Source organism: Macrobrachium rosenbergii, chromosome 5 (assembly GCF_040412425.1).
Source record: "Macrobrachium rosenbergii isolate ZJJX-2024 chromosome 5, ASM4041242v1, whole genome shotgun sequence".
Taxonomy (NCBI): Eukaryota; Metazoa; Arthropoda; class Malacostraca; order Decapoda; family Palaemonidae; genus Macrobrachium; species Macrobrachium rosenbergii.
The window spans coordinates 67,522,781-67,537,724 of record NC_089745.1 but is presented as its reverse complement, the minus strand read 5'-3'; the positions used below and the strand labels follow the sequence as shown (position 1 = coordinate 67,537,724).

Genomic DNA, 14,944 nt, shown 5'->3' with positions numbered 1-14,944 from the left:
GTATTTGATACTCACTTGAACTGGAAAGCCCACATAACATACATGAAATAAAAATGTAAAAGAGCATTAAACCTAATTAAAAAACTATCAAACACTACTTGGGGGGCCAATAGTCATACCCTTACTTTACTGTATAAACCAACAGTTCTGTCTATCATTGATTATGGAAGCGAAATATATGGCTTGGCATCAGATGTAACACTGGAAATGTTAGATCCAGTTTATAATGAAGGCCTTAGAATTTGTTCAGGAGCTTTTCAATCATCACCAACGTCGTCTTTACAAGTTGAATATGGTGAACTACCTCTCTTTCTCTTCATAGAGAGCTAGTAACAATGAAGAGTGCTCTGAGAATTCAGACAAATGATTCTCCAACCAAAAAATTATTTGGATTAAGAGATGTGTTTATAAACAATCATCCACCTCCTTTCCCAATTAGAGCTAGAAGATTGTTTAAGTCACTAAATATAAGTATACAATTACCATTATTACTATTAAAATTACCTCCTCCTTGGACAGTGAATAACATGAGAACTTGTACACACTTAAAACATTTATCAAAAAGTTATTCATATACCCCAGAACACCATAGACAACATACAGTAGAACATAAAATCCGAAAAGGTCCACATTACGCAATATACACCGACAGATCTAAGTCACAATACGACAAAATGTATCAGTTCTCTCTACCAGATAATGCCTTAGTATTTACAGCTGAGTTATGTGCAATAGCATCAGCCATGAAAATAAGTGAAGAAGCCCCTTGTAATAATTTATTGATTTATAGTGACTCCAGAAGTGCTGCAGAAGCCATTCAAAGCTATAATAAAAAAAATATTGTACAGCAAATTAAGTTTTCACTCCATATAAATTGTATAATAATGGAAAAAATATTGAAATATGTTGGATCCCTGTCCATGTAGGGATTAAAATAAATGAAGAGGCTGATAAAGCCGCTAAAGAAGCAGTCCACATGACAAGAACAAATGTAGACATCCTTAGTAATGACTATATAAGATATATAAAAACAATCATTGTAAGTGAATGGCAAAATGTATGGAATGAGGAACCTGAAAATAAATTAAAATAGATAAAATCCAGTGTCTGAAAATGGAGTTCATCATATCAGAGAGAGAGAGATACACACAAGTAATTCTGACGCATCTTCGAATAGGCCATACTCATTTAACACATGGACACTTAATGAATAGGCCATGTGGCCCTCCTCCTGAATGCCCAGATTGCAGTGTTGATAACAGTCAAGCATGTATTGTGTGAATGTCCAAAATATAACCTGCAGCTATTATAAAATTTTGGAAATAGATCAGTAAAAGAAATTTTGTCAGAATCTTCAACATTTTCAGTAATACCCATTTTAATGTTCATGAGGAGCTGTGACTTAATTGATAAAATATAAAAAGTAAATAATAGAAATACGAAAACCCTTAGGTGTCTAATGAATTTTAAAACAACTGAATTTTAAAATTTTACTTAGTTTATTTTGAATTTTAATATACCTTTTAAGTGAGTATATTTGGGAACATGAGTATAAATGTATTTATTGTGTGAATGTGTTCCAGTATGAGTGTATGCCTTTGTGCAGCTTGTAATTTAATTTTCATTCATTCATCACCATACCGAGTGACATATTTGGTCCCAGTGCTAGGCTTCTAGCCTAGACCTGTCATTAAATCCAAATCCTTCGGGCCAGCCCTATGAGAGCTGATAGCTCAGTGGTCTGGTTAAACTGTTTGAATAATCTAATATGGTTATTGGGTTTGTATAAAAAAAGTGTTGAACTGATTCAAGTTTTGAGGCTCATGAGGGCTGTGGTTTTCAACACTTACTGGTATGATGTTTGGTTGTAAATATTTTGTAATTTGTTTCAAATATTTTCAGTTTACTACAAATATTATAAGCAGTGAAGAGCAGGAGGTCAGTGAAGATGCTTCGAGAGACGCTATCCGTAAAGCAGATGACATGTGCATGGATTCATCAGACTACCTCTACATTGGTGAAGACCTTAACCTGGAAGAGCTTATGAAACAGAAGGTAAGTAGAGCTTTCTTATGCTGGAGTGGATTTTAGATTTTCTTCTGGGTTTGAGGGGCTTTAAACATTCCTTCTTTATATATTTTACAAATATCTTAAGTTTTTCTAAGGGCTTGGGTTTTGATTTTTGTTATTTACAACCCTTTATTCTATTTATTCCTTATTTATAGTTGAGAGTTGCTCAGTGAATTGGTGTTTGTTCAGTTAAAACATTCACTTTTTCCATGGAGTGATATGTAAAACTAGAATTAAAAGTAGCACTTATGATGGCTTTTTCATTTTTATTGGTCTTTTACAATGTCATTTTGTTTTACTGTACTGTACAGTATATTGTTCTGCGAGTGATTTTAAAACATCATCTACAGAGATTTATTTATGAGCATAGAATGGAGAAGTTGATATAATATTCACTCCGTAGACAGTCGGCACGTATAGAGGACTAGCATTTTGTGTAGCAAAAATTATAGGAGGAAAAGTGGTTACAGTAATTGTAAATTCCATGCCTAGCAGTCTGTACACCATTCCATTAGAGTCATTTTATTTTGAGTGATTTTGGCTCATTGCATCATTTTTAGAATTATATCCCCTGCGTAAGTTACAGGATGCTTTTGTATAATGTAGAATAGCAGGGTTTACTTTTATTATGATGCTGAAATTATGTATGTGAAACATCCCAAATCTCGATTGGTCTCTGTAAGAATAGAAGGGCAAGTGAAGAGTATTAGTAAGGGAACAGTATTAGTCCTTTATCAACAAAGTCAGGAGACCATAATTCTTCATCCGTTTGTCTGTCTGCATTCCTGTCCATCCATCATTGTGTCTGTCATAGTTGTCATGTTATCACCGCTCGTGGACGGTTACAAAATTAGGTCAGACTTATTACGAAGGTATACCATTATGGATAGATGGGCATGAAGGGAATGTGAGCTGTCCAAGGACAAAAACCCATACTGGCATAAGTCCAGCTTCAATTAAGAAAATAATAACAAGTGATTTTTCCCAACGTCAAAATGTGTGTTCACTCCTAGATTTTGCACACAACTTTTGAACGACTTTATAAGAAACAGAGACTTCAAGGGCAGTAAAATTGAATGTAAGAGCTATTTCTACGGCTTCTAATTTGTATAGGTCTTCTTTATGTCTCTTATAAACTTTCTGTCAGTGTATAGCTGGTATATTAGGTTTCGGTAGGTTATGTAAAGACATTCTGTTATACGAGTCATGTAAAGACCTTATATTTTAGTAGTTGTTCCTACACAGTCATGTAAAGACCTTATATTTTAGTAGTTGTTCCTACACAGATACAAACCCTCAGTCTTTACATGTGGGATTAACTTTCAGTGAGCTGGAAATCCGACCGTTAAACTTGTGCAAGGTGGTTATGGCAATAGCTACCGACGGTAGGGGCAAAAGCACTGCCCACCAAGTCGGTGAACATTCAATTGTATGCAGTTAACTTTTGGCTGCCGTCTCATATAGACATGCATTTCTTTCTCTGACCTGCCATTCAACTTTTTCTTCTGTGCTTCAATATATTTGTTTTTATAATGTTTATATATTTTTTGGTTTATACTTTGCACATATTGATATGTTGAAACATTTCAACATGTTTTTCTGTCTCCGTAATGATATATTCACTTATTCTTGCTACGTAGCCATTTTGACTTGTTGTAGCCTTTATGCAAACCCAACACCTATCTCCTTGGTGTTTGTTTTGTGTATTCTGTTTTGTTTTCTATCAAGTAACTGGAGAGTTTGAGGGATAGTGTCCAACTCTTGACTGCCAACTGTCCTATTTTTAGGTATCTCTCAACCTCATTTTTAAGAACTTCCCTCTTCGACATTCTTGTTCTCCTTGTTCTGAAATGCTTTTTCATGAACAAACAGTGGTTTTCATTTTCAACTAAACAATTTCTTGGAATGTTGTAATGTATTAGTCTTTCAGATGTTGTATAGATTGAGAGGCTTGAGACAAGGCAGGATTTTCGTGTTTCCAGGCGAAGATTTTGTATACAGTCGTACAAGGATTCTTCTTGCCTAAATCTAGCAAGTTTTCCCCCCTCTCCCTCAACACGGAGGTTGATATCGCAAGATCTTTGACCATGCGTTTCGTCCCAGCTTGCTCTCCAGGATCAGTGGAAGTTCCCGTCTATGGTTCCTGTCTTCTTTCTTGCCTCGTCTTTGGGGGTTGGGTGCAAGTCGAAGGCTTGCTTCCTTCCCCTCTCTCTTCATTTCTGTGATGATGAACAAACCCCCAAACAGTCTTCGTTGTATGCTGTTAAGCTGTTAGCTCCTTTTGAGTTTCTAACAACTTCGCCATTTCCAGAGTAGATAAGTTTTCATCCTTCGTGTTCCTTTTCCTGTACGGGAAGTTCCTTCCATAGTCGGATATCTTCCTTGGTAACAGTTCCTGAGTGCCTTCGTTTTTGGATTTGCAGCAGAAGTCATGCCTTCTCCTTCGTTATTTGATTCTTCCGTCAGTACAGCCCTCTCCCATGTTGTCTTCTTCAGCCAGAAAGGATGCACGGCCATGCTTGGCTTGACACATCTGTGCAACATGAAACATCCATGTCTTGCTTCGAAGGAATACCATGTTACTCCTCCTTTCGTGAGTGAGTTCTTCGTAGCTGTGTGTTGTAGATGCAAGAGCTGCTTTGCCCTGCAGGTTTCTTGTTGGTTTTGCGGTAGAATCAAGCCTTCTTCGTCTTCTGTCTGTACAGCATTCTTCATTTGCCTTCTCTTTTCCCCAGCAGTTCTTTCGGGGACAGTGCCAGGTCGCTGTGTTCAACACCCGTCGGCATGACTCAGGCTTACACGTATGTGCAATGACATGTCTGTGTCTGTTTGGAAGGATTATACGTACATGCAACAAATCATGTCAGTGTCGGCAACGAGGTCACTGCTGTTTCCAAACGCCCATTGAACTACATTCTGCAAGGAGAAATATATGTATGTACGGCGTGACACAGACATGTATGTGCAGTGACATGTCCGTGTCTACTTGGAAGGGTTATTCATACATGCAACGAATCACATCTATGTTGGCTTCGAAGGAATTACATTACATGTACATGCAGCGTGAAACATCTGTGTCTGCTCTGAAGGAATAATACGAACATACAACGTGACACGTCCATGCCTGCTTGGAAGGAATATATGTATGTGCAACTTGACCGATAACAACTCTCCTTGGTTGGTATTGTGAATATCATGTTTTATATTTTTGTTTTTCCTGTCTATGGACGTAGGCTTGGAGCCTCTTGTGCATAGATGGTTACTCTCTAAGAAAAAGAATGCGGCTGCGTGATTTACGTGTCCATAGACCAGGGATAGGTAAAAGTAAGATGTGTCATTATACATTGTTGATCATCTCGGTCAATTCATTGTGCAATATGGCATGTCCGTGACATGTTGATGAAGCTGCAGTATGCCAATTGTCTCTTAATGAAAGGTTCTTTCACCAGGGGTCAAAAAGAGCTCCCTAGCATGTTGCTGCTTCTTTCCGGTATGTTTCTGCATTGGTAATGTTACCGATGTAGTTTGACTACACTGGGATTGTTCTCTTCCTTTCATGTTGTGTGATTGGAGGGGAGTGTGGAAGTTGTCTCGGGATGGTGTGTCCAGTAACAGACCATTGACGATGTTCACGCGAAGGTTTGGAAAGAGAACGGGATGGCCTATGGCCATAACATGTTGAAGCACCGATTCCCGTCTGATCACCACCTTGTTCAATTCTGTCGAGCGAAGAGCATTGATAGCACTTCTGTGGACATCTAGAAAGATGACAACCCATGTTCAAATGGCTCAACAGCACGTCTGTGCAATGCCTTTCGCTCACGTACATGTTTTAGCTTGATCATCTGGTAACAGCCAGCGGACATTACCATACCACCTACATACGAGCGAATGGGATCATTCTGCCAACTTTTATGTCCTTCATGACATGAGTTGACGGGGTCTTATTCATCGGTATCGGTCAGCCTCTGTTTTCAGTAAGCGTCCACATCACCGAATGAATGACCAGAGCATTCAAACAAATGGATTGTTCTTCCAGATGTTTCCGATCTTCGTTACGACCTTCACCGCTCGTTTTCATCATAGTATCCAACGCCCATTTCACGGCCTACATCCGAATGAATGAATTAGTTCTGTCAGACCCTTATGGCCGTCATTGCGTGAATTGACGGTCTTTCACTTGTGTTCAGCCAGAGACTTCAACATTTTACAGGTAGGATGAAATCTCTGGTTCATTGTTCACATTCGAACCTTGACTCTTGATTGTTACTATGCTAATATTAACTTTCAACTCCCTGAGCCAGGGTAGTTACAGTTTGTCAGGACAGGTTTCTTTGGATTCTTCATTTTCGCCTACAGGTTGATTTTGTTTACAGTGCAGTTCTGTAGAACCATACCATCCTACGCTTCCAAAACGAGTCGATCAATACTGATCGTGCAAGGTTTTTTCCTCGTGATCAGAATTATTTTCTAGCTCCATAGATCTACAGATTAGGCCTACTCCTCAGTACAAGAGCCTCACTGTCCTCTTCTGCAATACTCTTTTCAGCACAAGGATGAAGCCTGATTCTTGAAGATGGAAAGAGGGGTCCTGGTCTTTGACAAGGTCTCCCCATTCCTTCTCTTCCTCTCTCAGAGAGGTGAGAGGACTTAGCCTAATGGTGAGACAACAACTATCACATTGGGGTGTTGTACACACTTCCCTGCCAGGGATACTTCATGCCTCAAATCATCAACTGAAGAGCATTCACCTACACTTCAAGAGGTTAGGTTAGGTTGGGTCCTTAACCTAACTTAGCCTAGCCTAACTAGTTGTAGCCTAACCTTGTCAGACCAGCACTTCAGTATCCTGGAACTTTTGTCTCATGGCATCAACCAGAAGGTAGTCACATGCTCTTCAAGGGGCTAGGTTGGATGGGTTGGGTTGGGTACTTAACATAACTTAGCCTAGCCTAACTAGTTGTAGCCCAACTTTACCAAACCTGCACTTCAATATCCTGGGACTTCTTGTCTTATTGCATCAACCAGAAGGTAGTACCTGCTCTTCAAGGGGCTAGGTTGGGTTAGGTTAGGTTGGGTACTTAGCCTAACCAGACCTAATCTACACCTCAATAACCTGGATCTTCTTAGCTCTCCAAACCTCAGGATCTGAGGATAGGTGTTCCATAGTGATGTTAAGGAATGGTACCACGGTACAAGGGCGCTAATGTCCTATCACCTCCTCGATTGACGTTGTGGGTGCACGGGTTTGCAGTAGCGCACTCAGCACAGTGGTCAACGAGATGCATTCCAGGATGATGGATGTATGACAGAGAAGTTTGGTCACTAGGGTCAGTGTTCGGGAAAATTGGTCTTGACACCTCAACATTTTGGAGAATTGCTCGATCTAGGAAGACGGTCAATTAGCCCTTCAATTTTGACACTCCGAGTCTGTTACTATTTGGCTCTGTCTCTAAGGACCATGGGCATAACAGCCAGCAACCATGCTACATTGAAAATAGTGCTTCTCGTCCGGTCAACGAAGTTAGCAATGATTGCTCTGGCCCCCTCAATTTAGGACCACTTTGACGTGGTGAGGGGCTCTTGAACCCCAGGAATCTGTTCCCGGTTTTGAGTCCAAGAGTCTCAAATACAGTACCATTATATTTTTCCTTGAATTAATTTTTGTGGAATTTTCCGCTTTTGCTAAAATTTATTGGACCTGATAAACAAGAAAAGATATCATCACTGGGATTGGGTTTATATCTGAAGCTAAATAGTGAAAACTGTGGTAGGACCATCAGCTGCCCGATAATGTTCAGACCTGAGAGATATCAGGTGGAACTGTTCTTTAGGGCTGGACCACAGATTCCAAGGGGGGATCTGGTTCTGGGGATAGGACTCTCGCCACTCTATCCGGTTTGCCCATAACACAATTAGAGTGGGGATGATAGTATTCTCGTAATACCTTCAGCCCTTGTAAGCAGGTTTGGCTTACACTTGGGCCACTATAATCATGTGCCATCCCCTGTGGGGTAGGGTAGGGTAGGGATGTGGACATTTGGGAGTCAGTTCTCACCTGTGCCATTGGTGGAAGAATAAACCCCATGAAAGCCTGATATCTTTTTAAGGTTTTAAGATTTATTATTATTTTTTATTTTTACCTCTCTCAAATCTTTATGTCTAGCGTTTGTAAGGATTTGAGTACCCCTGGACCCTCTGATGGTGCTGTTCTGGCACAGATGATGACCTCTGCACCCACCTTGGAGATTGAAATTTCTCCAAATGTTGATGACTTCTCCAAAAATAAATTGACAAAAAGCAGCAATAACAAATATCCTGTTTCCCCTCTTGACTTCCCCTCCCCTGGACCCTCTGGCCATGCTTCATTGATGACAACTTCAAGCAAGGACATGGGCTTCTCTAGGAAATCTTCATCCAAAATTAAATCCTCAACACAGCCAGGTTGTGTGAAAAATTTGAGAATGCTCCATATCGAAGAGTTACCAGTCAGTTGTGATTATGAAATGATCTCAACAGCTCTGAAATCATTTGGAAATGTTGTAGAAATCAGGATGAACTTTATTGATATTAAATCTAAATGGGAAGCGTGGGTTACCTTACCTTTAGTAGCCATGATGAGGCTCTAAAGACTAGTAGTATGATGAGTGCCATACAGATAAGTCAAGCTACAGTACGAGGAGCCGTAACAGACAAAGTTCCCAAAGAAATAGATGTTTATGTGCCATCTAAACAGGCTCAGGATAAACCAGAGAGAAACCAGAATGCAGAAGTAAGGACTCCTAAACTCCCTTTGTGGGTGGTAGCTTCAGCCAAGGAGGTAAATTACAACTGCTATAAATTTTGCAGGTTTCTTCAGAAAAAGGTGGGAGGAATAAAGAGCGGTGATATTTCTCGCTTGGGAAGAATACCGTTCTTATTCATGCCAAATCCACAACCCAAGCATATATGCTGACCTTGTTGGACATAAAAAGTGATGAAATGATTACGAAGATGAAGCCCCGCTTAAGCTTTAGTTATGGAGAGGAGTACTATTTGATAAAGACCTTTATGACATGGCAGAAGAAGAAATTCTAGAAATGAGCCCCACTTCAGTTTGGAGAGTGAAAAAGGCAGCTATTGCCAACATGATCATTTTAACCTTCTCATGTCATATTTGAAAATGAAAGGGTACGAGTACGCCCTTTCCAGCAAAGACCAATGCAGTGCTATCATTACTTTAAGTTTGGCCACCCATCAAAAAACTGCGAAAATGCTAAAATTTGTATAAACTGCTCTGGTGTCCATCATGGTGATGAATGTAATAAAAAAACAAAATGTGTTAATTATCAGCTGGAACATAAACCCAATAACAAAAATTGTGAAATTTACAAATTTGAACTGTCTGTACTAAATAAAGCCAATGCAGAGCATATAAGTATTGGTTTTGCAAAAGACAATTAGGACAACAACCTAGGAGCTATGCTCAAGTTCTTAAGCCACAACCCCTATCTGCCACTAGGGGTACAGTGGCAGCACCCTCTAATGTAGCAGGTGCATCTACCCCTGTGATAGTGGCCCAGCCATCTGTGTCAGGTGCCCGGCCTGTTGAGGCTAGAGCACAAGCCTGCAAGGAGGATAAGATGACACTTAACCCAACCACCTTGGAATTGTGTCAGGCAGAGTCTCTGCCTGATTTAATGGAGACTGAGGAGCAAAAGCACCAAAAGAGGAGACGTTCCCCCTCATCCTCTCCTCCAATTAAACATGCATCACTTAGTAATAGATACAAAGTACTGAGCTTGATGCAAGAACCCCAGCCTGAATTTAAACAAATTTGACAAGAAGGGGAAACAAAATGACACCAGTAAATCAACAGATAATAAACCAAACCTGACAAGACCATTCCTTTCCAAATCATCTCTTGATAATACTCATAAACAAAAGAGAGTAAATGAGAAGGCTCCATTCAAAGGGCCTTCCAACAAGCCCAAAAAATAGTTTTCACGTCAATACTACGACGGAACTGTAGAGGTCTTAGGGCTCGAAGTGAAGAGCTGAAGGTACTGCTCCATGACCATAGCTCAGGTATTGTGTCTCCAGGAAACTAAGCTTGGAAGCACACAATATAATCTTGGGTTAAATTACAGCTTATATAATTCTCCACCACCAATCGGAGATAGAGCTAAGGGAGGTGCAGCAATTATTGCGCATAAGTCGGTGCAACACTCCTTGCTATCAATTAATACTCATATCCAAGCTGTATCAGTAACTTTCATTTTAGACAAGCAGATTACAGTTTGCTCCATCTATCTTCCTCCTGATTTGGATTTCACTTATAATGATATTCATTTACTGATCAGTCAGCTTCCTACTCCTTTCCTCCTCCTCGGTGATTTTAATGCTCACAACCCCATATGGGGTGGGAACATGACAGATGCCAAGGGTAGGATGTTGGAGGGTATTATGGATGGTCATAATATCACTATACTCAATAATGGAGCCATGACTTACCATAACATCTACTCCAATACTTATTCGGCTATCGATCTGAGCTTTTACTCATCTAGTGTTCACAATGATTATGAATGGTCAGTAAATGAATATCCAAATGGGAGTGACCACTTCCCAGTTAATATAAAAAACAGTTAAGAATCAGCCCTCTGAGTCACCTCCCAAATGGAAGGTAGATGAAGCAGACTGGAAGAAATTTAGTGAGTGTTCTCATGGACAAGAGAGGGTTGCAGAAAAATTAGGAGAACATTTCTTGAGAATATCAAGTAGAGAGAACTATTCTCTAGAATACCAAGACATTAGAAATGCCCAGATTTCTCTTGATTTAAGTGAAAATCATTTTGAACCATATAATGCAAAATTTAGGAACTCAAAGATGCCTTGCAGAATACCAAACCATCAGCCCCTGGTGAAGATAAAATACTCTATGAAATGTTGAAACATCTCAAACAAGGATCCTGCTTTACCCAGCAGCTACAGACCAATAGCTCTCACCAGTTGTGTTTGTAAGCTGATGGAAAATATGATTAACACCACACTTGTATGGCACTTAGAAACAAATAAACTGCTTTCTCCATTCCACTTTGGCTTTAGGAAAACTAGATCTACTTTAGATCCCTTGCTTGGGCTCTCAAACTAAATAAAACAAGGTTTTGCTAAACAGAGCCAAACAATAGGAGTTTTCTTTGATTTGGAAAGGGCATATGACACCACATGGCATTATGGTATTATAAAAAAGTTTTATAAGATGGGCATTAAAGGAGAAATGATCAGACTTATAAATTAGTTTTTATCAGAAAGATATATAAAGGCAAGAGTTGGGAAACATGTATCACGACCTTTCTTACAAGAAGAGTGAGTTCCTCAGGGTATTGTCCTTAGTGTCGCCCTCTTTGCTATTGCCATTAATGGAGCATTAGAAAAGATATCGTCACCAGTAAAAGGGTCTTTATATGTAGATGATTTGGCTTGTACTGCACCGGATATGATACAGCATCTACAAGCAGGTTCATGCAAAGAGCCATCAATAAAGTGAGCAAGTGGGCGATTGAGCAAGGGTTTCAATTTTCCGAATCTAAAATGGTTGCTGTTCGGTTCTGCAGACGCTGAACTAAGGAAACCATTCCAACTCTTACCTGAAGTGGAATTATTTTATCTTACTCCACTGAAGTGAAATTTATAGGAATGGTCTTTGATGAAAAGCTCACTTGGAATAATCATATTGAGCAGTTAAAAGTGAAAGTGAAAAGGTCATGAAATATTTTAAAAGAAGTATCTAATTTTAATTGGGGTGCTGATAAGAAATTGATGAGGCTTTATAATGCAGTATGTTTATCTAAGGTAGACTATGGCTGCCAAGTATACTCATCTGCTTCAAGACTAAAACTTAAGGAATTGGACGCTGTGCATAATATGGGGCTAAGGATCTGCACTGGAGCGTATAGAACTTCACCCATTAAAAGTATTTATGTAGACTCCCATTAGCTACCACTGGACTTAAGGAGGCACGAGCTAGGTTTGAGACACACCATGCGGCTGAAAAGCTCGAAGGAGAATCCTTCTTTTGAGATCTTGAAACAGTGTGACTCAAGTCTTTTGGGATCTAGATCTTCAGTACCATTTCAAATCAGACAGCTGGGTGAACTGGAGGATGAAAGCATAAAAATGTAGAAGATCCTACAAGTTAAACATCCTGCTATCCCTCCATGGTTTATTCCAGCAATAGATGTATGCATTAAAGAGACAAAGAAGAAAGATCGTCCAGAAGAAGAAGTCAGAAACAAGTTTTTGGAGTGTGATGAGAGGCATAAAATGACAGGACAGTCTATACTGATTGATCAGAATTGGAAGATGGAGTAGGATGTGCAGTGGTGTGTGAGGGGGAATCATATATAAAAAAGTTATCAGACTCCTCATCCATATTCACTGCTGAAGCAACAGCCATAGTTGATGATTTAAATCTTGCATCTGATAAGAAATTTAAATCCACAGTAATATTTAGTGACTCAAGGAGTGTTGTAGAAGCCCTAAAGAAGTTTAACCCTACCCATCCCTGAATTCAGAAGGCTCAGGGGTGGCTTTTTCATCTTTCTGTTTGCCACAAATCAGTAAAGTTTTGTTGGATTCTTGGGCACACTGATCTAGAAGGGAATGAACTGGCTGACAGTAAAGCAAAGGATGCTGCAAGATGTGATTTCTTAACTAATAAGGGGCCACATTTGGATATGTGTCCAGTTATCAGACAATACATTTGTACAAAATGGCAGCAGAGATGGATTTCCCACATTTTATCCACAAATAGTAAGTACAGAAACATTAGAAAAAGTATCGATTTTTGGAGTTCGGGTTTTAATCCTAACAGAAAATTTGAGATCATCCTAACACGGCTTAGGAGTGGCCATACCCACTTTACTCATAGCTATATTTTAAAGGGAGCCAGTGCCCCAATCTGTGCTCATTGTGGTGGTCAGCTATCCATTGAGCACATGCTGGTGCACTGTCCTAAATTTAATGGCCTCAGGACAAAGCACTTATTAGCTGGGAAGACTATTTTAGAAATTTGAAATGATGATGTTGAGGTAGATAACTTTATGAGTTATCTGAAAGAATCTGGTTATTTTAATGAGATATGATTTCAGTATATTTAATAAAGATTTTTGTCATATTTATTCTTATACTAAGTATATATTTTGAATATAAAAGCTTAATATGAGTGGCGCAGTGTAATAAGGTAAAAAGTTTTTTAAAAAATGATAAAAACGCATTTAAAGTTTGCCAACTATGAAAACGCTTATAAAAGAAAAACCAGCCAAACGATTTCTATGAATCATACCTCATTTTAAAGGAAATTTATTATATTACATATGCAAAAATCATTATAGTATGTTTTGTCATTTAGCGGCCACAACCACAAAAAGTGAGTAATGTAAGATTGTAAAGTGTTAATGAACACAATGAAAATGTTTTCATACGGCAATTAAAGCATGTTTTTGTGAAAACAACCTAAAATATTTATCCTAATAATGCTCTAAAATTATTATTATAACATATCTGAGTAAAATTTCCATGAAAATATTATAAAACAAAACATCCTCCTACATCCACCCACGCACCTTCACTGGTTGCCGCTTGCCTCCTTTTTATGACGAGTCTTATGATATAGCAGTGAGAACTCGCTGAAATTTCCCTTTGTTTTGCATGGATTTTCAACCTTTTGCCAGTAACATAAGGGGACAAAAGTGTGTGTACAGGATTACTTTAGCTGCTCGCTCACAATAAAAAAACCAGTTCGGCGGTATGCCACCTTGTTACGCCGCGCCCCTCATATATACTTATATTTTTGTTGGTTCTATCTAATATCGTTCTTCATTTTTTACGTTCATATTTTAACACTGAATTTTACTAGTATGTCATCATTCACATATTCATTATCAATCTTATCATTAATTTATATATTTCACCTCCATTACGGCACTGAATAATCATGATGGGTTCCAGTGCTTGGTCTTCAAGACCTAAATTTCATAATCAATCAATCAATCAATGATTGCTCTGGTCAGTACTTGGATAGGTGACCTCCTGGATCACTGGATTCTGTTGACATCTAGGAGATGTTTTTTGCATATACCGTTAGAAACGTTGGGGCTAGTCAATACTTGGTTAGGTGACCTCCTAGAAATTTCAGATGCTGTTGGCACCTAGGAGACATCTCTCGCATCCATTTATTCAAATCTTGGGCTTACAACTTCCCGTCATTCTGCCTGATTTGTCAGGAGATCAACAGCACCTCCAAACTAAGTTCCAACAACTTGTTTTTGGTTCATACTCAGTCAAGAAGTGGTGTCTAAGAGCTCCATTTCTTTTGACTTGATGTAATTACAATACCCCTCTGAGGAGTGGGAGATGTAAGCAATAGGTGCTGCTGCTGGAATTACCAGTTGATCCACAACCTGAGAGGGAGAGAATGTTATGTGGATCTGAAAACAGTTTCAGGAGTCTTAGGATCTGAATAAGCACTCCTTTGATAGCAATGACACCAAAGTAGTGCCATGGTTACACTATCCTCCTCCTGAGATTTTTCGTTCTTCGAAACATTGACTAGGACATCCGGTTCCTAGCTTCCTTTCTTGGAACTTAAGCACTGGTCTTTCTTTTAGACTTTCAAGAGTCTGAAGATCCAAAGATAGACACTCCTAGGTGTGATAGCAACGACTCCACAGTAGTGCCATGGTCAACAAAAGGTCCTAGTGTCCTTTCATCTACTCTATTGCAGTACAGGTACACGAGTAGACAGTAGTACATTCAGTACAGTGGCCAACCAGACACATCCCAAGCAAGATGGATGTAATTACAACAATTCATTTGCTGAAGTCAGGAGATA

The 14,944-nt window shown here is 39.2% G+C and overlaps 1 protein-coding gene across 1 annotated transcript in view; it reads left to right on the top strand.

Annotated features, from left to right (window-relative positions):
• Positions 1-14,944, top strand: part of Prp4k (Pre-mRNA processing factor 4 kinase) — a 268,851-nt gene that overhangs the window by 107,138 nt on the left and 146,769 nt on the right. The window contains 1 exon segment of the mRNA XM_067104540.1: positions 1,903-2,055. Within this exon segment, the coding sequence (XP_066960641.1) occupies positions 1,903-2,055 (153 nt within the window).